Source organism: Ptychodera flava, chromosome 5 (assembly GCF_041260155.1).
Source record: "Ptychodera flava strain L36383 chromosome 5, AS_Pfla_20210202, whole genome shotgun sequence".
In the NCBI taxonomy this organism is placed as follows: Eukaryota; Metazoa; Hemichordata; class Enteropneusta; family Ptychoderidae; genus Ptychodera; species Ptychodera flava.
The window spans coordinates 26,323,711-26,348,538 of NC_091932.1; the positions used below are offsets into that span (position 1 = coordinate 26,323,711).

The following is a 24,828-nucleotide window of genomic DNA, read 5'->3' on the forward strand; positions in this document are numbered from 1 at the left end:
TAATATAATTAGCGCGCAAATTGTAATTTTGCTCTGTTTCACTATATTGAATACTACGCTGGCTTTAGGCATATTCTGTCGGGTTATACAGTCATACTATTAACTAGAGCCCATGAAAATTCGACTAAAACCTGTAAAGATCCGAGTTCGTTTTATCTGATTTGGTTTAAAGACGACTTGGAATTTCGACCAAAGGGTCGGGACCTTTTGACAAAATTTTCTATTTACAAATAGTCTGTGATGTGACTGCTCGCGTACGAGGCAATGTTTTGCAATTGATTTTCATATTGTACAAGCCAATAGAGTAAAAACTCGAGAATATTTGTGTCAGCACGTACGTAAGCTTGCTAAGTATTTTTGTCATGAACTTCCTTAATCTGAAACAATACAGGCTTTGTTCTCTAATATCAGATATATGTTGTCTGGAAATCTCCTTCCGGAAATTTAGAAACTTTGCTTTTAAAATAATCTTACATATTGAATCGGGATATATCAATTACCCGGCATTTGCGGAGCGTTGGAGTCTACAGCTCTAAAATTTATTGATTGTTTGGATTAATCTTTAAAATATACGATGCCTAAGGGATCACACTCGACCACGAGATACGTCATTTAATGGACAATAAAATGACGATCCCATTGAAAGAGATCACCTTGGCGACATACATAGTTCGTGCCAAACATATGGTCGTACCCTGCCTTGGCCAGACTCAGTAGGTCTAAACTTTGAGACAGAGCGCTCGGCACAAAACGAAATCCTGGGCTGTAAGCCTAATCCTTTGGAGTGGAGCAGAGGGAATTACTGTTTGTGTTTCTTGCCTCGCGAGCAACATTGGTAAGTGAAGTTGTTCACTGAGGTTTTGTCATCCAACTGATCATGAAAACTGCATTCTTAGATTATGAAAACTCCATTCTTCTTCCAGTTTCTTTAAACGCCTTTCCATATAGGTCAGCATAATATGCGTGTTTATGTTCGTCATCTTGCATTGCTTTGCCATAATATTTTCGGAAAATAATGGGACCTTTGGAGGCTTAACTTCGACCAAGCTTTTTGATGAGGAGGAAGTGTAAACGACAAGTTAGTTAAACTTGAAGTTGGGCCGAAAACGAGCACAGTTGACAGTGTAATTTTCTCATGTTAAACAAATTCGTTGTTTGTACGGCTGTCCATAACAGTAAACGTGTCAAAATTTCAGGATAATCGATAGGTCACTTGAATAAATGTCAGCGATTTAAGCTGTTGAACTTCCGCTTTCTAATTCCATTCGTGAGATCGTCTTCTTCCAAAATAGTCTCTTAATTTAAAGAGAGAGGACTTGAATAACTCCTTAGCTAAAGGTGGAACTTAGCCAATTAAATAAATGCTCTCCAATGTGTGCCCCTGTACAAATCACAACAAAGTAATCTGTGCAAGGTCACTACAATGTGACCGTATCAGTGTGCGTATGTGTGCGTATCATAGCATGGTGATATCACAATTTTGGGGATCATTTTGTTGTAAATTAACTTTTTGAAGGAGGTCGGTATTCTAAAGGCGTCCGCCTTTGCCCTCAGCATAACACACATATTTGACATCACGTAAAACCTTGACTTGGACTCGTTAGAGTAATGTCACAAAACAATACTGTTACAAAAGAAATTAAAACCGTATTCGTCAACTTCGGCTAGAAATGGTTTTTATTTCAAACATTAATATAACCCATGAATAGAGCCGTGTAAGCGGCTTTGATAGACGTTCATGTAGATAGCATGCAAACCGTAGTTGTAATATTGTGATAGTTTTAAAACTTTGCACAATAGTCTCTCTGTAGGGAGCATTTCAAAAAATTAATCAATGCAATTGTCAACGTTCTTGATTCCAAGATAAAATGGCAAAAACTATCCTATATATTTTAATCAAAACGTGTAAATCATAACGACATTTTACCACATAGATTCTTGGTCAGTTTTGTCGATTCAAATGAGCTATAAATCGTAATAACTTTGTGTAATTGTCACTATGTACGCACTGACTTTGAACTTGACACCAAGATTCTAAGCATATTCATTGATTGGCTAAATAGGCTGTTCAAACTATCACTAGTAGCCCTCTAATGTGAATTTAACCCACTATCGCAGTGTTGAAATTTGTGTGAGAAATGTGATAGAGAAGCTCAAACGAAACGTCATGATCTTGAAACTTTATTCTTGTACTGGGAATGATAGGTTCCAAATTCAGCGAATAAAACTTGACCTTGTTAAAGACATTTAGGTCCGAATAGTGATCAGAATTAAATCATTTTCATAGCGTGTGCGGTGTGTTCTGGTCGTGATCCTGGTGACCGGTGATGCCAATTCAAACATGTCGCAGGCACACCGTAAAAAACTTAGAATTGCTGCGTCAGATATGTGAGGTGGTGCAATCTCGAGCTGAGTCAGATCGCGAGGTAAAGGTGGTGAAATCATCGTAAGATATCGGATATTTACCTGCGAGTTGACAAGTCTAGGATCGACGTTTTGATTGAAGTTAAGGAAGTCAGACTTGGCCAGATCCGTAAGGTGATGAAATCTCCGATATATATCGGATATGTGCCTACGATTTGACAAATCTAGTGTCGAAGTTAGAGTCATACTGATGATGTAGGGCTGAGTTAGTTTCGAAATCTTCGATTTATACAGGACTTACCTGCGATTCTATGTTTAGTACATCGTCTAGTATCGACGTTAGAGGGGTACTGAAGTGTAAATATCGGCGATTTCAACGTCCCGGTGTGCCAAAATTCAAGGTGAGTCATAATGGTATTATAATTAGAGTCCCCAAATCGCCGACATAAAATTTCGGGCAAATATCGGTGATTTCGCAGGCCAGGAGTGCCAAGATACAAGGCAAGTCTCCCGGCCAAGTCTGGTGTCGATATTAGAGTCTGTAGAGTCCCGAAATCGCCGATAAATATTGGCGATTTCACAGACTCGGTCCGCCCTGATAGAATACACATCATTATAGCAAAGTCTTATATCGGCACAAATCGACTTGGCCCAATGACCATACGCCGTAAACCTTTAGTTTGTAACTGCCGAGTTGCCCGGTTTTGCGTCGTATAAATCATGTGTAACGGATCGCTGATCGGCGGGGCCAGGACTCAGCTTGCACACACTCGCTCCCGGGCGTACCGGTTATGCGATTGAATGACCCTAGGCCTTCACCCCTGCACGTCATATACTACAAAAACCAATCAGTCTCTGATATGATTAGTGCGCTAATTGCAATTCGGTTCTATTTCACTACATGTATATTGAATACTACGTTGGCTTTAAGCAGAGTTGCCAGGTTATACACTCAAAATAGTAATGCGAGTCTATGAAAATTGGACTAAGACTATATCTATCCAAGATTTTTTGCTCAATTAGAATACAGGCGATTGGAATTTCGACCGAAGTGTCGCGACCTTTGATAAAATTTTCTCTTGTACAAACAAACTGTGATTTAACCGCTTGCGTACGAGGCAATATTATGCACTCAAAACAGTTTTCGTATTGTGCTAGCCAATATAGTGAAAAGTCAAGAGTGCTTGTGTCAGCACGTACTTCTAAGTATTTTTGGCATGAACTTCCTTAATCTGAAACAATACAGCTTTACAACAGATTTTATGTTCTCCACAGAAAGGGACACAATATTAGAGTCCTAAAATCGCCGATGAATTTCGAATAAATATCGGTGATTTCGCAGACCGAGCGTGCCAGATAGGATTACACGGCACATCGTTGCAGTTTCGTCTAGTGTCGAATTTAGTACGGTCGATGTCTGTTAGCTTATGTATAACATAAATTTGTGTGACCTCAAACTTCGATACTAGTCACACAGGCGTTCGTGGGCTCTGTAGTCTGCTCTATCGATCGATCATCTGCTCGATCTATCGATCGTGCACTCGTTGCTCTGCTATCTACCGCACCTTGGGCAGAGAGCATCGAGTTCGCGATAAACAGATTAAGCAGACCATCTGGTCCAACAACGCATGTGGTAACAAGGCAGTAAATATTCGATAATAACTGTGCAAAATCATGCCTTCAGAAAACTGTTCACGCGTGAGCAAACGCAACCAGGGTAACATTGAACTGCATTCTTGAAATTAAGAACCTGAAGATGCTGACTCGGTAGTTTTTTCTGAGTACGACAATTATACACTCCAGGTACGTAATTTAGGAAGTCTTGCATTTGTCATATAAATATGAGTTGCATAAAATATAAGAGAACGGTATATTTTGAAAACCAAATTTTCTCATTCCATTTCTTTATTAGTCGTCGTAATACCTACAAGGACTGTTACAACAACAAAAATATCAAACAATTTCTTGGTCATCAAAATTACTTGTGGGGGTAAAAAGTGAGAATTGGTAAAAAATGTTTCATTATAATTGCGTAATTATACAAAATTAATAGAATAGAAAACTTGACATTATTATAACAATTAAAGAAAACAGATAATATGCGATTTTATTTGAAAAATGCATAAGTTACAGATTGTCTCAAATAACAGCGAAAAAGACGAGTGTTTTTCCTTTCCGCACCGGTTGCCCTCTGTTGGTTAGAGGGTATTGGTTACCGATAGACATCGCAAGGACGGCATGGGCCAAATTGAGCGAGGAACCGACTGATGTACAGCATCTTTGACTTTTGGCAAACTAGGTCAAACCAACTTAATTAACTTCGAGACAAAATAATCCTCGCACCAACTCGATCAAAGCTCAACTCGGCACAAATTGACTGACCTATAGGGGTTAACTCGGCCAGCGTACCACACGGACCGGAGTTAACTCAGCCCACAACTCGGTCCATTGTTAAATCTCAAGTGACTTATTGTCACGACTGCATCGATAAACCAACCATAATCGTAACGTCTTCTTAAATTACGTTTTCTTTCATTGCTTAGTCGACGATATATAGCGAACATGAAGAATCAGGTTTACTTGCATCATCGGCGGTCTGCTAAATTGTGTACGTTTTCAAAAATATGAGGTTTGGCGGCGAGTATACACCTGTCATTTAGATCCAATAGGAATATGACCTAACTTGCCTATGGGATGAGTAGAAATGAAAAAGCTGGTTTTGTGCCGACAAACAGTTCTCGCCATGTTCGCTTGAGACGAGTTGGTGTCAGGTAGTTGATTCGGGCAGTGTATGGTGACTGTGGAGGCGCTCTATTATACTTATTGGAACTGACCTGCAGACTTCAAAGTAGTGCTATGCGTCTCTGTTACAAAACAAATTACGGCCTGCATCCATGCCACATTCGATATACTATTCCTAATTTGGATTGAAGGGGGCTTTTTAATTGGCTGTTTCGTATAAGATATTAATGTGACTTCTGGGTAGAGTACATTTATCATATTTTCCAAACTGAGCCACTTAGAACAAGAGATAGCAGATGACTGCGCCAAACGAACCTTCTTCAGTGAAAACATCATTACACTAAAATGCGAGATCAGGTAAGGTGAACAATATTACAGTTCTAGAACCAGTTGAATAAGTTATCTTACTCATGTTGATTTATATATGTTCATATTACCAGGGTGTTTTGTTCGGATTCCGGCACATGTCATCTGCAATACCTGCGATACCTCTTACGGACGATGAATTTGTGTAAGAAAGACTGTGACACGAAATGCGAACGAAGGTCAAACAAGGTATTGCCTTGGCCATTGGAATGTCTAGTGGGAAACCAACCTGCATCGGACGCATCTCACATGGAGACAAACTTGAGCGACATCAATAATGGTAAATATTAATGGCAATGTAAATTACACATTTTTTCATATTTCTACCACTCCTCGTTGTGTTGTCTACCATAATATTAAAAAGATCAATACTTGACTGAACTGAATAAGAAAGGCAGTAAATGAAAACATTCATAGCTGAGACAAATTTGATCTCTGAATATCTATTAGACGTCTCTCCACCTCGTGCCTAAAACAACATAAATAAAAACACATGTACACAAAAATATATATATTTCTACTCTACGCACTAACAATGATAAACTGTTAACGTACGGTAAATTTTCGATCAGATTCGAACTCACAACGTACGTCGCCCAGTCACCTAGCGAAGACGTCACAGTCAAAACCGCACTGTCAAATCCCCACTCTTTAAAACGAATGGTTCAATAACCGATCTAAGTTGTTACAATTATTCTGGCTGCGACCCCTCCACACGCCATAGAGTTCATGAAGCACTCGCACTCACATACTCGCCATCAAACATCGCCCGAAAATTTCATCGATGCAATGAGTATGCTAAGTATATTGTTTTCAATTATATAATACTGATTCATTGGTATATAGGTTTTCTAATTATACACTACAATCGAAGACATTAAACATTTAGGTGAGAGGAATTTGGCAGTTTGCACATTTATGCATATTTATGACAAGTTTGTGGCAATAATGTCAAAGAAAAGTGTCAATGTACAGACATACTGAGATATAGGATCATTTTGAATTGTCATATGGTTTAATCTGTGTGAATGACATGGGGGATTAAAACGTCTCTTTAGTTGCCGGTTCTTGATTGAACAGCTAATCAGTTGACTGACATTGCTCCTCTTTACAGCGATATGTTTTTTCTGTTTCTCTCATTATATGTTCAACTGTCCTAAGAACGCTGTTTTTTAAAAAAACTTTGCATTAAAGCCCTAATAGCTGCGAATTTTATGCATTATTTTCATGATTTTATTTTCAAACCAAAGTTGCATTGTGTAAATGTTCTAACTGAAGGACATGTATAGAAGTATCACTGCTTGCTGATTCGTATCATGCCTATGACTTTTAAAATGTTAAATAATAAATGGGTGCCCCACACATGGCGCCCCCATGGAGAAATACAAAAAATGCAGTATTTCCTGCACATACACATCGTGGTCATAAAAGAAACAAGCATGACGCCATTTACTTGAATGCAACATTTTGTTATTGTAATATTTATTTTCCCTGTCACATCATTAGTTTTTGAAAACGGCGGGAAATCTACAAAATTAAAACGTATGAATTTACATGCCATTTTCGATACTTATTACAATGTTATGTAACACTTTCGCAGTCTTTAATGTTTCTTATTCCAAGAAAATTCTTGAAAATTTGGGATATTTTGAGATCGGTTTATTACCATTCACAGCTATTGGGGCTTTAAGGCATGCTTCTTTCTCTGAGTCCGTGCATCAAATCAAACACACAGACGTCATATAGATCGACTTATTTGAACAACACCGCGATATTGTACACTACATGGCATGTCATTATACCCGTATGCTCACCTTTCAAGTTGTAATATTCTACGCACGAACATAACACTACGGCGCGTCATTATTTAGATCTAAGCCTAATCGTACGACACCTTTAAGTAATATGCACCTCGAAAGTGAAAGACTTAAACTTTTGCTCAATTTTCCTCAGTGAAACTTTCAACCATTCTCTTACCAAAGCAAGAATAAAAATCAGGGTCACCGTGCAAACTTTGGTACTAGAGAGACAAATAACTTGCGATTTCTCGATATATGAAATCCAAAATGGCCGCCACCCTGTATTAACTCTATAAAAAAAAAAATTTCGATTTTCGAAAAACTGAGACCATGAAAACTTTTCTTTTCGTCGAGAGCTTCAAATGAGCCCCCACAAGAGGTAGGTCAGAAGGAAATTGATAAAATTTAGAGGCCCGAATTTCTGTCCCCGAGGTGCGTTCTACCTTAATGACTGCTGTGACTCAATTTCATTTCAGTGATAATAAAGAAAATCACTGACAGATTATATTGATAATATCGTGCTACTACGAAGCGTTAACTGTTAAATTGTATAATTTGTACGTTCAACACACAATTTGTTCAGTCCTTCCATACTCAGTCCTTCCAAAGTCCTTCCATGCAACAACTTTCAATTCTTTCTAACAAAAGATGTAATATTTTAGATCCTATACGATTTAGGTAAGAAAGTAATGCACTTTGCTATCTCGTTGTGCTGAAGGTGTCCAAGTGAATAATAGCAAAGCATCTGACAGCTGGAGTGAAGAAACGCGGGAACTCAGAAAACTGATACAGTCTTTCCAAAACGAGGACCAAGCAGACAAAAACAGTGAAGCAGACCATACAGGGTCAGCAAGAAAGAGATAATTATCTTGGCACGGACAGAGACAAAGACAATCACACAGGGAAAGAGAAAAATCAGACCAATCAGTCAAAAGAGGAGACAACACTAACAAAGACAAAGTAGCAGATACGACAGATGAAAACAAACTTAAAGAAATTGAGGATTTATTAGACAAAGGTGCCGACCTGGAAGCTAAGGATGGCGATGGAGAGACACTTTTGCACGAGGTAAAACGAAAATACAGAAAGTTAGGCCCAAAGATATTGATTACATGCGCTAACCAGTAGTTCTTGTAATAACTAACTGATACGCTGTTTTTAAACGCGTATCATATTTCTAATTTGTAGGATAATACTGACTCTGTTATGTTTCAAGTCCCTAAAATGGTCTGCGAGGTGCGAAAAAGGGTGTGAAATTTGTTTACTGAATAGCCTAGCCGAGTGTGCTAAATAAGTGAACTGCGTGTATACGGGCTCTGTTCCATCCACCTTACTTGAATTACAACTTGGAGCTGTAGCTTTAGGCTTGTAAAATATAATTGACCAGGGGAAAGCAAACTTCAATGTAGAGAAATTGGGAAGCGTTGAAAACAGAGAAATGTTACTTTGTGGAAATGTCTGCTGACAGAACAGGCTCAGACTTTTTTGTACGAAGGACATCAGTGGTATATACAGTCACCTTTGTGAACGTGATTGCTCTAATTTTCCCTAATGAATGTTGCTGCTTCGTGGAAAATGGAAAGCTATAGGTGTTTTAAGAGGTTCTTGATAAGCTAACATGTCTTGGATAACTGAAAAGTCATCAATTATCACAATTGTTCGAAAGCCCTCACAATGTTCTTTCAAAGGTGGCTCGATGCCAACGGAAGGACGTTGCAGAATTACTGATCAATCGTGGTGCAAAGGTGAAAGCAGAAGACAAGCAGGGTCGACAACCTTTGCATGTTGCCGCTTCAAAGGATAATGTCGCCATGATGGAGCTTTTGCTGGATAATGGAGGTAATTTTGGAGCACGTAAATAATCCTTGGAATGGTAGTCTGAGATTTTATAAGTTTTGGTTTGTTGATTGGAGGTGATTCCATGGCTATCTAGTGGGTTGTGATCGAAATTAACTTCAATGTCACCATCGCAAACACCAGTGGCATAAAAGAGACGGTTACAAGTGACAAAACGACGTTATTCTATACTTTGGTATTTAGTTCGTGAACACTTACAAATGAAATTTGATGCAGAGCCTCTCTTACAAGTAAACTCACGCCAAGTAACCAAAATTCATCTCACCCTTGTCACACAAAAGACTGGAAATGACACCTTAACAAGTCGTATTTTTGAATGAATTCACATTAACGACTCTTAATAGTACGATTGTATTGAATCAATTTGATTTTGCAATTCCAAAGTACAAATTAAATAACGGTACCGATAATATTTACATTATACATTTCAGCGGAAACATCTGACCAAGACAAAGCCGGTCGCACAGCGATTGCCTTTGCCGCTGCGAACGATGGAATTGAAGCTATGAAATTGCTTGAAAGCCGAGGAGCTGATATAAACAAGAGAGATAGCAAACAAAGGACACCGTTGATGCTGGCGGCCCTCGGAGGTACTGTAATGTCTTTATAGATCAAAGTATACCTTAAAAATTTTGACAGCGACATATTCTATATGCGATGCGGTTGGCTATATTGTCAAAATATCTACTGCTGTTATTAATTTTAGATCGCAGTGAAAGTTGCAAATTACTGCTGAAAATGGGTGCCAAGGCAGATGTCAAAGACATATATGGAGAACCTTGTATAGTGACGATGCTGGCTAAGATGCAAACAGTGGTAAGTCAAGGTGGTTTACAATATACGTACACTTGGCAGAAATGGTCGGAAGGTTCAGAAGGGATATATTATATCTTTTTATAATACACCTAAATACCATAGCTATGCAAGCACTAATTTCCTATATCCTAATTTTATAAAGATTGAAGGAATCGAAACAGACTTTGGCATTAATTTGAGTAGCGACGTTAGAAAGATAAAAGATGGAAAACACAATGAGACAAAATCGAATGTAAACCAATATAACTATAAAATTGCATGCCAGTATTTCGAAACAAACAATCATATGTTATTATTTATATTACCATGATTCGAAACCGCTGCCAAACAGTATGATCATATTAGCAGTGGAAAGAATTGTTATAAAGTGATATACTGTGACTGAATTTCTGCTCACTCGTTTTGTCGACGTCACGTGTCAGGCTCGCATCGCACTAGACCAATTCCACAGAGTAGACGGTGCAAATAGAGCACAATATTTTGATCTATGTGGCCTGGAACCAATGGAACAGGAAGGTGAGATTAAGGATCAACATGTCAACTGTTGTCTTTCACCCTTTGACCGTTTTTTCTTTGTTCCGCTTCTGTCGATTTGAATGATGAATTTGAACACCTATACAGAGAAATTGGGACGAGGGCGTTCATGAGTTCCATCAGGTTTCAGTTAATATGGGAATACATTATGTGCAAATAGATGATTTGTCTGCGCGTTGTATACGGTTAAAATTTTGGAACCCCTTGAGTTTTGTCGAAATTGTTGTCAAAATGATTGGCTTTATAGTTCCTAGGATATTAAAATGTATGTAGAATCACAATGTCTTATAATTAATAACTAAACACAAAAAGGCAGAACAAAACAAAAAGATAGCTTTTCTTTTCTGATAAAGTATTATGTCCAATGATATTTTGATTATGTTGTCTTGCAATTGACACCATGGCAACGGAGTTGATTATTCTTGCTGTTACGGTTGTCTTCAAGTAATTTACTGACGTGATAATCGCAATCAATGTATCATGTGTTATTTCTAGATTGTAAATATTTCTGATCTCATTTGTTTGGCATCTGTGTAAATCAAAGTATTTATTCGTCTATTTAATAGCTCACACACGGTATTCTCGTGTTGAAGTCGTTTTGTAATCAGTCTAGGGCATGTGATAACACAGAAAGCACTGTATAAAATCGTCCATACCAGATTCAGTAATTTTGTTATCGATATGAGCATTTCAACAATTTTAAGGACATCAAGGGTCGTAAAACACATTGTATTTTTATGTTAGTTATCAATTAACGTAAAGGCCACGAATTCATGAAAAACCAATGCCATTTCATTTTCCTGAACAGATTATATTTTCATGATATCTTATTGAACTTATTTATCTTACGTGCTTTACAGACAACAAAATAATGACTATGGAGTACAAAGCCGATCGATATTCCCCACTGTTATGCTTTTATGATATATGGGTATAAGTGGAAGTACAAGCATTTTATATTATTCCATCTCATTGATTTCTTTAGCGCTCAGGGGTTATGCTCTTGTTGAAGTCGCTTGCTTATGCGGTTTGTTAATTAATTGTTAATTAATCGTGTGTTAATGAATATAGCTACAAATTTCACATTTCACAGAATGCTGTCTACAAACTCAGCCGTATAAGTTTGGCATTTTGTCTCGATATCAATAGTTGAATTCCAAGAGTCGACGCCTTACCATTTCAACGATTATATAGTAGATCAAGGAGAGAAAGTAAAGATTAGAAATAGATTGTGCTGCTTATTTAATACTTCTTTCTGATGAAATTTTCGCGTACTTGCATTTCAGGGGCAGAAACAAATGATAATAAAAATCACAAACAGCAAGGTAGGTAGGTTTATATGCTATAAATCATTATTGCCCAACGATGTGTTTATATCAGCTCGATTGATTTCTAATTCATTTTCCCGACAAGATGAAGAACTATTTATAGCTAGTACATTAAAACAAAATGTACATGAGTAGAGTATTCGATGCAAAACTTGGGGATTCTGTTACCGATAATATGATTATGCATACAATCTTGGAAAAGAGTTATTCTTCAAAAAATCACTCATTATTTGGTAGATAAAGGGATGCAAAACAAGACTAAAGATAGAATACTTTATATCCATTTGACACTTTTATATACTCTGATTTCAGAAGATGGAAAATCGGACAAGGGAGGCTTGAGACAAAGTAAGTTATCTCCGCAATATTGTAATAATGTAATTTCTGGTTTCTGAATATTTTAATCCTTATTTAAGTCCTCATTTATGATATTCTGGTATCAAGTGAAATCAAAGCATTGTTCATTATATCATACATAATAAAAGCATTGTACATCATCCCACCTTAATGTCTTAGCGCTCACAGATTATGCTCTTGTTGATGACGTCGCTTTGTTTATGCAGTTTGAAATTAATGGTGTTAATGTACTCGCATTACAGGGGGAGAAACAAATGATAACAAAAATCCCAAACAGCCAGGTAGGTTTATATGCGATTTATCATTATTGTACACCTACGTCTGTAACTTATGGAGTTTCGTCGTACAGTAAAGTTCGGTGTCAAAGGACGCGGAGTCCAATAACTTTGACGCGGAGTACAATAACTTTAGGTGTTATTGGACGCTATTTGACCTTTGACCTCAAAACACCTTTACGTCAACACAAGGAAAAAGAAGAGGATATTTTACATTTTTTAACAAAAAAATTTATACTTCTTAACATTCAGTACTTCACAAAGCAAATCATGGTCAGTCCAAAACCGGTGAATTTAGGTGAAATTATGCTGCTGACGTAAAATTTCTACCACGCGCACTGCGCAGCGCGGGTTGAAATTTCGTTCTGTGGGCTTAGCGGACGCACTGAACGCGTTCCCAGTCTGCTGGCGATCGCTCAGTGCAGTGCGCGAGAAGCATCTAAAAAACGCCTAAATTTCGACTTTTTTCAGCTTAAGTTGGACTAAAAAGGTGTATAATAATAAGGTTATTCACAAAATACCGGGATTTATGTCCTCGTACATCGCGCGCTACGGTATTGTCCTCGACGCTACTAATAAGGTTATTCACAAAATACTGGGATTTATATCCTCGTACATCGTACGCTACGCGTCTCGGACAATACCTCCGCTGCACGATGTACTCGAACACAAATCCCGGTATTTTGTGAATAATCTTATATTTTTCCCCAACTATGTCTTTATATCAACTCAATGAATTCCTAATTCAATTTTCCCGAAAAGATAAAGTACTATTTGTAGCTAGAACATTCAAAAAAAATTTGCATGAATAAAGTAGTCGATGCAAAACTTATCAATTCTGTTCCCGATAAATTAGTATAAGTATGTACATACAATCTTGGAAAGGAATTTTTCTATAAAAATCACTCATTATTCGGTAGATAAAGGGATGCTAAACAAGACAACATAGGTTCTTTTACATCCACTTCACACTTTCATATGCTCTGATTTCAGAAGAAGGAAAATCGAACAAGGGAGACTTGATCCACAATAACTTATTTTTTCTCCGGAATATTGAAATAATGTCATTTCTGGTTTTTGAATATTTTAATCCACATTTATGATTTATTTTAATCACGTGAAAAAAGCATTATTTATCGTATCATTACATAATAAAAGCATTGTATATTAACCATCACCTTAATTTCTTCAGCGCTCAGTGATTATGCCCTTGTTGACATCGCTTTGTTTATGCAGTTTTTACTGTACATAATTATAAATTTAACATTTCACAGAAAGCTACAAAATCAGCCATAAAAGTTTATTATATTGTCTCGATATCAACATTTGAATTCCGAGAAGCAACACCTTCAATATCAACGCTTATAAAGTAGATCAAAGGATAGCAAGAGTAGATTAGATAGGAATAGATTTTGCCAGTTCTTCAATACTTGTTTCTGATGAAGTTTTCGCTTACTCGCATTTCAGGAGAAACAGACGATAATAAAAATCCCCAACAGCAAGGTAGGTTTATATGCTATTTATCATTATTGCCCAACAATCGGTTTATATCAACTCGATTAATTCCTAATTCATTTTTCCCGACAAGATGAAGAACCATTTATAGTAATGTAATTTTGCATACAATCTTGGAAAAGATGTATTCTTCAAAAATCATTCATTATCAGGTAAATAAAGCTATAAGCTTACAAAACCAAGACAAGATAGGATAAGTTATATCCAGTTGACACTTTCATATACTCTGATTTCAGAAGAAGGAAAATCGGACGACGAAGACTTGAGTCAAAGTAAGTTATTTTATAACCGCTATAGCTATGCTTTATATCATTATTGCCAAACGATGTGTTTATATCAACTTGATTAATTTATACTTCCGTTTTTCCGACAAGATAAAGTACAATTTGTAGCTGGAACATTCAAATAAAATTTACACGAATAAAGCAGTCGATGCAGAACTTAGCAATTCTGTTCCCGATAAATTTATAGAAGATAAAGTACAATTTTGGAAATCTTCAAAAATCGCTCATTATTAGGTAGATCAAGGGATAGAAAAGAAGACAAGATAGGATCTTTTATATGTAGTTGACACTTTCATATACTCTGATTTCAGAAGAAGGAAAATCGGACAAGAAAGATTTGAGTCAAAGTAAGTTTATTTTTTTATCTCCGCAATCATTATAATAAAGTAATTTCAGGTTTCTGAATATTTATGATTTATTGACATCAAGTGAAATAAAAACATTATTTATTGTATCATTACATAACAAAAGCATTGTATATAATCCCATCTCCTTAATTTGTTTATCGCTCTGTGATCATGCTCTTGTTGACATCGCTTTGTTTATGCAGTTTGTGATTAATGGTGTATTGCTGTACATGCCTAAAATTTTACGATTTCAACTGTTGAAATCCGAGGAGTGACTTTTTAAAAATTCACCCACTAATGGTAGATCAAGAGAGGCAAAACTAGAGTAGGTTAGGATAAGTTTTGACCCACAGCCGAGCAGGTTTGTGTGTTTATTACAATAATGATGTGTTAAAATGAAGTCAATAAATTTCCACTTCCATTTTCCCGACCAAACTATATGTTGCTATAGTACATTACAAAAAAAAAATTACATGAATAAGTCTCCGATACAAAACTCAAGAATTCTGTTCTATATAATAACAGTATGCAGAAAATCTTTGGAAGGAAATCTTCTTCAAGTGTCACTGATTGTTAGGTAGATCGAGGGATGCAAAACAAGACAAGATAAGATCTTTGATTTTCAGTTGACAATTTCATTTACTTCGATTTCAGAAGAGGGAAATCGGACAATGAAGTCATGGATGGTTATAACTTTTATTTCTCCTGAATCTATAATATTTGCCATTCCTTACATTTTCCCGATATATGACGACAAATGTATCATTCATATCCCTATGATACTAAATTTAAACAGAGATCAGGCTTACGCCTGTTGTATTCAACTGATTTGTGTGTATTTTGAAATAAAGGAAGACGAAAAAAAAACTCTGGAAACTTAAGACGGTCAGTGCGCTTACCTTTTGAGAAGATGCTTCTGAAATTGGCAAACTTGAAGTGTTAAATTCAATCTTTTGTTTTTCTTTTACTTGGATTTCAGAAAAACCCAAAAGGAAAATTCGCACACCGGTAAGGTCATTTTTGTCCGAGTCCAACATTTCTCGAAGAAAAGATGTTAATGGATCCGATTATTATCTATTTACTTGTGCAATATTGAAAAGACTGCATGTACGACTTTTTTCAGACAATTTTCCTTGACACGTTCCTCTGCGTGCATGTCCACGTGTTTTGACTTATCTAATCAACACATTGTAATCTATCCCCTGTGTCTTTAACAGATGCAAGTTGTAGTACACGATCGGCAATTAGAAAACATTGAACACCAAGTCTTCTGCGAGTTGATTGAAGTCAAATGGAAGGAGTTCGGCAGGTATGCGTGTCACTGCTAAAACACTAGCAGGGTTATGGTGCCTTTAATCGTTTTAAACCTTTAAACTTTGAAAGCAAACTTACTATATCATTCAAACTATCCTCTCTTTTCAGTTTATTCGAAAAAAGAGTTAAAGCTCCTGCATGTTCTTAATTTCCATGTATTCGTTTCACATTTTTCGAGAGAGTACGACCAGTGCTTTGCCCTTAAAAAGTTAAATGTCTGTATTTGTTACTTTTCAATAGTTCAATTTCCTAACACGCTGTTATTCTCATTTTATATTTGTCTTCTTATCGTTTGTCTTGTTAATCCATATTATGTGTTCATTTCCTATTCAATGTCTGTTTATCTGGATCTTTCTCTTGTTCTTATCACGTTTAATTTTCCACACAACGAGTCATACTGCATTGGTCATCTCTTACTTCTCTTTGATTCTATTCAGATTTTGGGCTTGGTTTGATTTCTTCCTTGATTTAACTTTTATCATCCTATGGACGGCGCTCGCTACGATAAAGCCAGACGCCAGAGCCTGCTACTATTTTCCAGGAGATATATGGCGAGTTATTCTTTGGGTAAGAAAGCTTTGGTAACGCCATTTTCCTCAAACGTTACGATTCATATGAAAGAGGAATCCCGACATCTCTTCCAGCTGCCGCAATCTTCTTCAACATTTCTGCGTTTTGTTTAAATGATATAACAAATCAAAGAGTACAATATCTTTAGAAACTTGCCTTCACCTTGCTTATTTCGTTGCAGATCATTTCAATAGGGTATACAGTGTTTTTGATTATTCAAGAACTCAGGGAGTTCTGGACTTCGAAACGGGAACTACAAGTAAGTGGCAATCGATACACTTCCTTGAACTTGGGATTTCCAAGAGTAACATATTTTCAATCAGTTTGGTAGCACCCCTGCGTTTGAACTATTTCTCGATCGAAGAGAACTTAACAGTCGATAACATCACTAAACCAGACTTTGACGTTAGTAACCATAATAAGATTGAGTCACCACCATGACAATATCGACGTTTCTTATTATAGAATGAAAGTTCGTCTTAAGGTAGTAGGATGTGAAATAAATGGCAAACACTGAATTACCGATTTGTCGTCGATCATCTGGGAGAAGATACATTTATGTCGTTTTTCTTTCTTAGGAGTGGAAAGCCTGGAAATTGTGGATCCTCGAGAACGACATGGCGGACTGTCATCCAAAATGGCCGCAAGAAAAGGAATGGCTTGACAACGAAATTGAAGATATTAACAAAATGAAAGCTTCCTACTTCCACGATTATTGGTAAATGATGTAACTCTGATTACAACAATATTTTTTCATGAAAATGTGGCGTTTTTGATATCCAAGGATATTTTCAACTTGATTCGATTCTTAAAAGATGTATAAATTCTTTCATCCTCTGAAAACTTGCAAGATTACCTATAGCGCAAACATATACTGGTCTAGACAGTATCATAAAAATAACTATGTGGTGACAAAATTCAACAGATTCTACTGATTTCAATTTTTGCATGATTTATTGGCTGCATTTTAATTGAACAGGGATTCCTTGGGATGCTAAAATAAATTAGTACATTATTCTCGACGTTTTTCCAATACATATGCTTTACTATTTGCGATTTCCAGGAATATTTTTGACTGGTTTGTGTACATACTTTTGACGGCATGTGTAGTACTGCATTTCATTGACATCATTATCGTGCCACATGAACTGTGTAGTCCCGGCAACGGCACCACCGGGAATGCCACGACAGAACCTGTGAAAGTGGATGACGATGAAATAGAAAGCCTCGCTTCTCGACTGCATATTCGAGTTTTTTCTATCACCATAATCTTCGTTTGGGTGAGGATTCTTAAATCAGCGAGAGCATTTATGACTCTTGGTAAGCAATGACGCTAGTTAGCAGTTTTTATACCCATTGCGTAAATCGCAATAGTATGCAATCTTACAAAACTAGACAATTCTTAATTTCTTCTTGGTTATGATTTTTATTGGCGTTTTCACCGTTACTTATGAACAAAAGGTACGACCAACGGTCGTACTTTGGCGTACAGTATCTTTTGACAACGGTCGCAAAAATTGCGTGTTGCCGTGCTATACACTATATCATATTCAGTTCGTTTAACTCCGTTCACCTTGACTAATTACATTAGTCGACACACAGACATAATATACGATATCACAGGCAGACATGCACACACGCAGAAATGCATTCAGAAGTACAAAATGACTGAAATATATCTGCTTTGACGTTATTGGAACCAAAAAGCAGTTTCACGGGTGCATTAGTTTTTTTAAGTGTGCTCTTTTGTTTAGGCCCTTTTATCGCGATGTGTTACAAGATCCTGGCTGATGTTGCAAGGTTTCTTTTCCTCTATATAGTCTTCTACATCCCTTACAGTAAGTTCTCATTGTTTATTTTGTTTTAAAGAAGATTAGATATATCGTATTTTTTGTTTAGTGTAAACGTCCCAATAATTTACTTCAGAAATAGTAAACCGACGCGTCTTTCCGCGTTTCAAAACAGATATCGTATTCATATCATCGATAACCTTCATTTTCTGAATTCCATGTTTCCATTCATTGATCCCATTTATAATATTCTATATTTGTTTCCTAGCTTTTAGCAGAGGTGTAAAACCGACAAAAGCATATCTACAATATTTGCACTGAGCAAGTTTTCACTTAATACTCTCAGAGTCCTAACTCTGTTTTTTTTCCGATTTCAGCGAGTGCATTCTGGATGATGTTCGGTGGTGACGTAGAAGAATTCGAAACTATCTCGGAGACGCTGTTCAGTTTGTTCAGAATGACCCTTGTCGATGAATACAACTACGAAGTAAGCGACTACAATACTCATCTTTAACACACTGTACTTAACAAAACCTGACTGGTTCCAACTAATCAATTTTTATAGAGAGATATCCTTATGCCTTTGCAATCCAATGTTAATGTCGTTAGCAATCAGAACCAGACAAAAAATTGTATTTCTAGCCTGCGTACTGTGGACGAATATTTAATATCTCGTACTTATAATTAATAAATAAATGTGGACTCGTCGCTTAAAGAAACCGACTTTTAAGTGGGACGTATACTTTTAATTTGATTTTTAAAAAGTCACATGCTAACGCTGCCTTGGAGATATGTTTATCTTTATTCACAAATCCCCTATGTGTAACTGCTTGTATTTTTTACTATAGGGACTAAAAGAAGAAAATCCTATAATGTGTGATATCCTGGTTGGTACTTACCTGGCAATCTCTGCTATCGTACTGCTTAATCTTTTCATTGCCATGCTTAGTGAGACGTTTGTTCGGTAAGTTAGGGGAGCCAAACTTAGCGAAATGAAGACCTTTCTTTGGTCTCCTATCGTGCATTTGAAGAGTTCTAGTCACTAAAGCACGTACCTTCAGACCGAAAAATGATTTTGCTTCATAAGTGCTAATGTTTTATACAACTTGCTAATTCTGTTGTCTGTATTAAGATGCAAATTTGAAGGTATTTTCATACATATAGCTGTTGAAATATTCAAATCCAAGAATGCACGACATAAATCGTTTATGTTCAGTCGACATTTGTGTACAGCTATAGCGGAGAGGCTATTTGGAATGAAAACTTTGTCATCCCTTTTTCTATTTTATTACTGTAATAGAATCCATGACAACGCATATTCTATTGCACTGATGGAAAGAGCACAAATAATTTTGTGTATAGAGGACAACCTACCTGATTCCTGGAAAAACTATTTTCGTAAATACATCAATGAACACTGTAATCCCAGGAAGAAGTTCTATGATGACGATATGGCATTCGAAAGCGAAAGCAAGGACTTCAAGAAAGTAACTTTCCAGATAAAGGTACGTTGTAATTACGACATGTCAATACAGAGTGTTATTGTGTGTGTCAATTATTTTAACCACATCGTCTTTTCGAATCCGGTCATGCCAAAGAATTCAAAAGGAGGTTCTTGCTTAAATGCTGGTGATGGCACAGAGTAACATGGACAGAGTCGCAACGCTTGCATGCCTTTTGTTCCATGGTCGTATCGGTAGACTATTGGCTTTTCATATTAAAATGAGCTTCAAAGGTGTTAAACTTTTTGTGGTTGGTAATTGCACGAGATTATGCGAAAATACGACGAGATGGCATCGTACTGCCAGTCGCGTAGCAACCATAGTTACTTTGTGAGCTCTCAGGCCAGAAACACTGCTTCACGCCAATCAAAACATAACACGCCAGCAGTTTCATAAACATGTCCTTCCTTGACGCACGTGTAAAAGAGGGTATGACTGACCGTAAACCATTGAGTAAAACCAGACAGTATCGATAAAAGACTTTCAAATTTGGTTCAAACACACTCATTATATATTCATAAAAATATGAGAGGAATTTTTAAAACGGTAAAACTCACTTTCCTGAAGCTCAAAACACTCCCGTTTTCGCAAGCACGTCAATTCTGCTCAGCACCACACGACAACAACAACACAAACTTTGCCGAACATACTTTCGCTTAACAATTGGCGAAAAACCGAAAATTACCGAAGGATTCATGGTCGGCACTCTTCGGAAAAGAGAGGCGAGAGCAACCTGAGGCGAGGCGAACAGGATGGGTTACGTAACCGCTTCACGCCTTAAACAATACCCGTTGCTACTCTATCTATGTTTCTCTATGGTGATGGTGATGACGCAGACCAAGGATAAACTATCCCAGTGAATGTGCACATGTGGCTAATTTGCACATACTGGGACAAGGTGTTGATGCAAACTATCTTGTCCCGTACATCTGTAGACAAGCAAATAAACAAACGAACGAGCCAACGGACAAAAGGAAGTGAGTAAACAAACAAACAAACAAACAAACAAACAAACAAACAAACAAACGGATACATAAACGAAATAATCACATCATAAATTAAGAAATCAATTGAATTTCTCAATAAAGAAGGAAACAAGTGAAAAGACATGACTACATGAATAAACAAGCTTTAAGGACAAGCTAAAACGTTTATGAATTAGGAATAGATCGTTCATGCATGCCGTTCTTTCCTTCACTACTTTTTTTAAAATGATCTTTAGGGAGATGTGCTTGTATCTGTATTTGAGATCAAACATAAATGGACGACCGTCTCTAAGTTTACCTCTTCACTTCACAGGAACAACTTAAAGCATTGAGCGAACAACTGTCTATTACATCGAATGATACGATGAACAGTCGAGCTGAAATGAACACGAGCAAGCAAAGAATCAATGAAATGTCATCTGAAAAACGCTATGAACAAGAAATCGATCGTATTAATAAGGAACTGGGTCAGTTGAAAGCACAGCTGACAGAATCTACTGCAGACATAAAAAATATCCTTAGTATTCTTACTAAGACTGCCAAGAAACCCAAAGGTATGTTGATTTATCACATCGTAACCTTCAGATTCTGAATCTCCTTCATGGAAAAATAACTATTTTTGTTTTCCGAAAAATTCAATAACCTGACAGCAGATTTGATAGAAAAAGACGTAAATAAAGATACAAAATGGTGTGAAACTTGAGGTAGATGACAAGATGTAGTTAAGTTGTAATATTAACATCAGCAGAACGCACAAAACAGTTCGACGCTAACCTTCTTCTGCCTCAGTCCAGATTTTAACTTACGGGTGATTGTTTTTGAAAGGTCCAACAGATAAGCCGAAGTCATATGGCGAAGGTGACGATGATGGCAGCTTTGATGGAAAGAAAAGGTAAGCTAATAAGGGTTTATAATAATTATATTTGAACATCGACAATTAGTTGGATTTCAGTTGAACTATTCTTTTGAATTGCATATGCGGGAACTAATTACTGGTTTGTATACGACTTTCCTATTTTTATATACACAACACAGCAAATCATTCTTTTACTATGTCACCAACATGGCATAACTGTGTTCGTCATAAACGTACGTGTTAAACTTTGCAAGGTGTAAATTTCTTTAGGCAAAAAAGACGTCCAAGGCCGAAGACAGAAGCATTTACAGAAGATTATCTTGGTAGTGAAGCTACGAGCCAGGTAAAGCGGAAACTTTTCTACCCTTTCCTACACGTAACACAATCCATGTGCACCACAACTTGATGAAGGGGAATGTCAAGCTTTGGAACCGTGAGCTTTCAGACAGTGCAAGAAATTTAAGTGTATGCAAGAGTGTGATTTGACAGAGAAAGGTTATTTGATTGCTACAGCAATAGGCCTGACTTCATCAGATTCTAATTGTCGTCTTTCATTTGCAGCAAAGACACCAACCTTCAACTAGTGAAAGCATAGAAATGGAGGATCTGGACGGTTCAACTGAAGCTTGAGTTGAATACTATCAACCATACATTGGCTTACATTCATATAGACACTTGAACTGAAAAGATGTGCGGATGTCTTTCCAAAACTTTAGCATTTGCATCTTATGGAATATACTCATTATGATGGTTTTCAGTCACGCTTCATCATTTGAGAGTTTTACGGGAAAGACAATTTTCCGACACGTTTAAAAAATGTATTTCACCAAAGATAAGTACAGACAGATATATATTCTTTAAAATGGAAGTCTTATGAATAACTAAAGTTTAATAATTCACTTGCAAATACCTGCAGATGTAAACTCAGTCTCAAAGCGCTCATACGGAACGCTTGATTGTCAGGACATGCGTCAGATATCTTACTTATTCGCAAGCAGGGCACAGATAATTGATTGCCAGTTATTAGTCGTCACTGTGTTTTACAACAACAATCATGGAGAGGCTGAGCTAAATTCAAGTATGAATAAGTAGTAAAATGACAGCAAACCCGTCCTATAAATATGTAAATCATAGTAATGGCGCCATTTACGATATTTTGCGCACTATTTCTTCAGCAGGATACATACCATCAGGCTTCTTGATTCTCATTTCTTATGGTGACTGAAGTTTAGGTAAGGGAAAACATTCTAGATAAATCTGATAAATCCTCAAATGATTAGTAATGATAATTTTTCGAAAATGTTGGAAAGGTCTTTCAACGTACATTTATTATGATGGATGGAGAAAGTGAACTTTCTCCCCCGTCAAATTTTCTCTTCCTGCCCGAAGAGGGCGATGCAACTTTCCACAGTTCATGTCAACTTCCGTTTTAGTATACCGTCGAAGAGCTAAAGCGTTCTCCAGGTGACAACACTAACTTTGCTTTTAATTTTCATGCATGTGCCTTGTCACCCAAGCTATATTTAACTTGTAGAAATCAAGCCATAGCTGATTATTCTAAAATTGTTTTAATTTGTTTGTCTACTTCATCAATTATCGCCAATAACTTCATCCGAAGATGGAAAAGTATTGAGAAAAGAAACTCGGAGATTTCCCTGAACAATTGTAAAATCTCTGGATACGCTAAACGTTACAAGGGGTTAACTCTGCCAATGACTATACTTGTATAATAGGTCTATTAACTTTTGCGCATTCTTCAGTTTCGTCTCCAATCCGTCCTCGTCCACAAAGTAGATTGTCGCGTTGTCGACGTGTCTTTTCAGACACACCACATTGTCTCATTGTATTTAAGAGGATTGCATATGAAATAATTCCTATATATGTATTTACACAAGTATTTTCCTTGTAATATTCTAACTATATCGATTAAACATATTTGTTACTTTAGTATTCAGAGACGTCTCTGCGTGTCTAAAAATGTAAACCTAAAAGGCTTCTTTTAAGTATGCGGTGTTTTCAATCGGGTTCGAATTCACTCACAACATACGGCACCCAGTCGACTATCCAAGAAGACACAGACAAAACCGCTCTGCCAAATCCCCAAGCTCAAAAAAGATTGGTTCAATAATCGAGCTTATAGTTATTAAAGGTTGTTACCATATTTTGCAGACTGTGTCTCTCCACCCGCTGTAGAGTCCGTGAAGCACGTACGTTTGTACACTTACTATCACACATCATACACAAACTTTGTCGAAGCAATAATTACATTGCTTAAACTGGGTGAAAGACAGCCTGGATATAGACGGAATATTTACTTCAGAGCAAGTGGATCGCCTGTCTCGATGTACATTGTGGAAATACGCTATTATGTTTTATAACTTGTACGCAGACATAATTCTGAATGAAATGTAGAATGCACGTTGACAGGGAAGTGTTCCTGGTCCATTTTGAAAACAATATGAAATGCGCATTTACTCTTCATATGAGTTCATTCTGAAACCAAGACATTTAACAGCGCCGCCAACGATCTAACAGCATGCCATTGTGACAAAAGCGAAATTTCTGTATTATTATAAATCTTCATCAAATGTTTTAAGCCATAACTACTGAAGCCTATATGGCAGGAAAAGAAGGAAAGGAGACAGATGATACTCTTCTGGTCGTTGTGTATAATTTCACATTTTGTTCTGTCGGTCCTCAGTAAATTCAACGGCTTCAATTCTGTTCGGTCACGTCTTAGGTTTTCTTCACGAACGATGTATGTTGTGGGAAAGAGTCAGTCAATTGCAGTCGTATTTGTAATCCGGAAATAATTTTTATTGTATTTGAAATAAATATAGCAATCATCAAATTGCTAATCTCATACACTCGGTTGTCAGATTCAGATAGTATAAACGAAACAATGAGGCCAAAGTAATTAAATTCCTTGTTTTGCGTCCACTCTAAATGGGAAAAGGTACGCGTCTAAGCGGTTGGAAAACATACACAAGCAAATTAACACAATGTAATTTGATTGCAGCAAATAAAAAATTGTAACAAAATTTTAGTTCAGAAAAGCTAAGCGGTCATGTCCTAAAATTTCCTATTCAAATACACTGTGTGCGTTTTTCATGAAAACCTTACAAACCTAAGCGGGTGGGAACGCAAAACAAAGAATTTAATTACTTTGGCCTGACCTAATATCAGTCATTACAGAAATGACTGTATTTGGCCATGGGACGATTGA

The 24,828-nt window shown here is 36.8% G+C and overlaps 2 protein-coding genes across 2 annotated transcripts; both read left to right on the plus strand.

The window, feature by feature from the left end:
• The first annotated feature begins 611 nt into the window (after positions 1 to 611).
• LOC139133609 (ankyrin repeat domain-containing protein 7-like) lies at positions 612 to 12,201 on the plus strand. Its single transcript, XM_070700348.1, has 9 exons — positions 612 to 835; positions 5,547 to 5,752; positions 7,990 to 8,339; positions 8,960 to 9,110; positions 9,560 to 9,718; positions 9,835 to 9,944; positions 10,367 to 10,460; positions 11,765 to 11,803; positions 12,119 to 12,201. Exons 4-9 carry the CDS (start codon positions 9,083 to 9,085, stop codon positions 12,199 to 12,201), a joined length of 513 nt encoding a protein of 170 aa, XP_070556449.1. The 5' UTR covers positions 612 to 835; positions 5,547 to 5,752; positions 7,990 to 8,339; positions 8,960 to 9,082.
• Positions 12,119 to 23,603, plus strand: LOC139132572 (polycystin-2-like protein 2). Its single transcript, XM_070698868.1, has 18 exons — positions 12,119 to 12,154; positions 12,406 to 12,444; positions 14,162 to 14,225; positions 14,549 to 14,584; positions 15,564 to 15,592; positions 15,802 to 15,893; positions 16,336 to 16,465; positions 16,650 to 16,727; positions 17,047 to 17,186; positions 17,532 to 17,788; positions 18,223 to 18,306; positions 18,636 to 18,745; positions 19,107 to 19,222; positions 19,559 to 19,763; positions 21,060 to 21,300; positions 21,572 to 21,638; positions 21,873 to 21,945; positions 22,164 to 23,603. Exons 2-18 carry the CDS (start codon positions 12,418 to 12,420, stop codon positions 22,230 to 22,232), a joined length of 1,818 nt encoding a protein of 605 aa, XP_070554969.1. The 5' UTR covers positions 12,119 to 12,154; positions 12,406 to 12,417; the 3' UTR covers positions 22,233 to 23,603.
• The last annotated feature ends 1,225 nt before the right edge of the window (positions 23,604 to 24,828 follow it).

Coding starts and splice junctions, on each gene's coding strand:
- LOC139133609 (XM_070700348.1), top strand. CDS start 9,083: ATGATGGAGCTTTTGCTGGATAATGGAG. Junction 10,461..11,764: donor GGAACCAATGGAACAGGAAG/GTGAGATTAAGG, acceptor CTTGCATTTCAG/GGGCAGAAACAAATGATAAT. Junction 11,804..12,118: donor TAAAAATCACAAACAGCAAG/GTAGGTAGGTTT, acceptor CTCTGATTTCAG/AAGATGGAAAATCGGACAAG.
- LOC139132572 (XM_070698868.1), top strand. CDS start 12,418: ATGATAACAAAAATCCCAAACAGCCAG. Junction 16,728..17,046: donor CTTCGAAACGGGAACTACAA/GTAAGTGGCAAT, acceptor TTTCTTTCTTAG/GAGTGGAAAGCCTGGAAATT. Junction 21,301..21,571: donor GACTGCCAAGAAACCCAAAG/GTATGTTGATTT, acceptor TGTTTTTGAAAG/GTCCAACAGATAAGCCGAAG.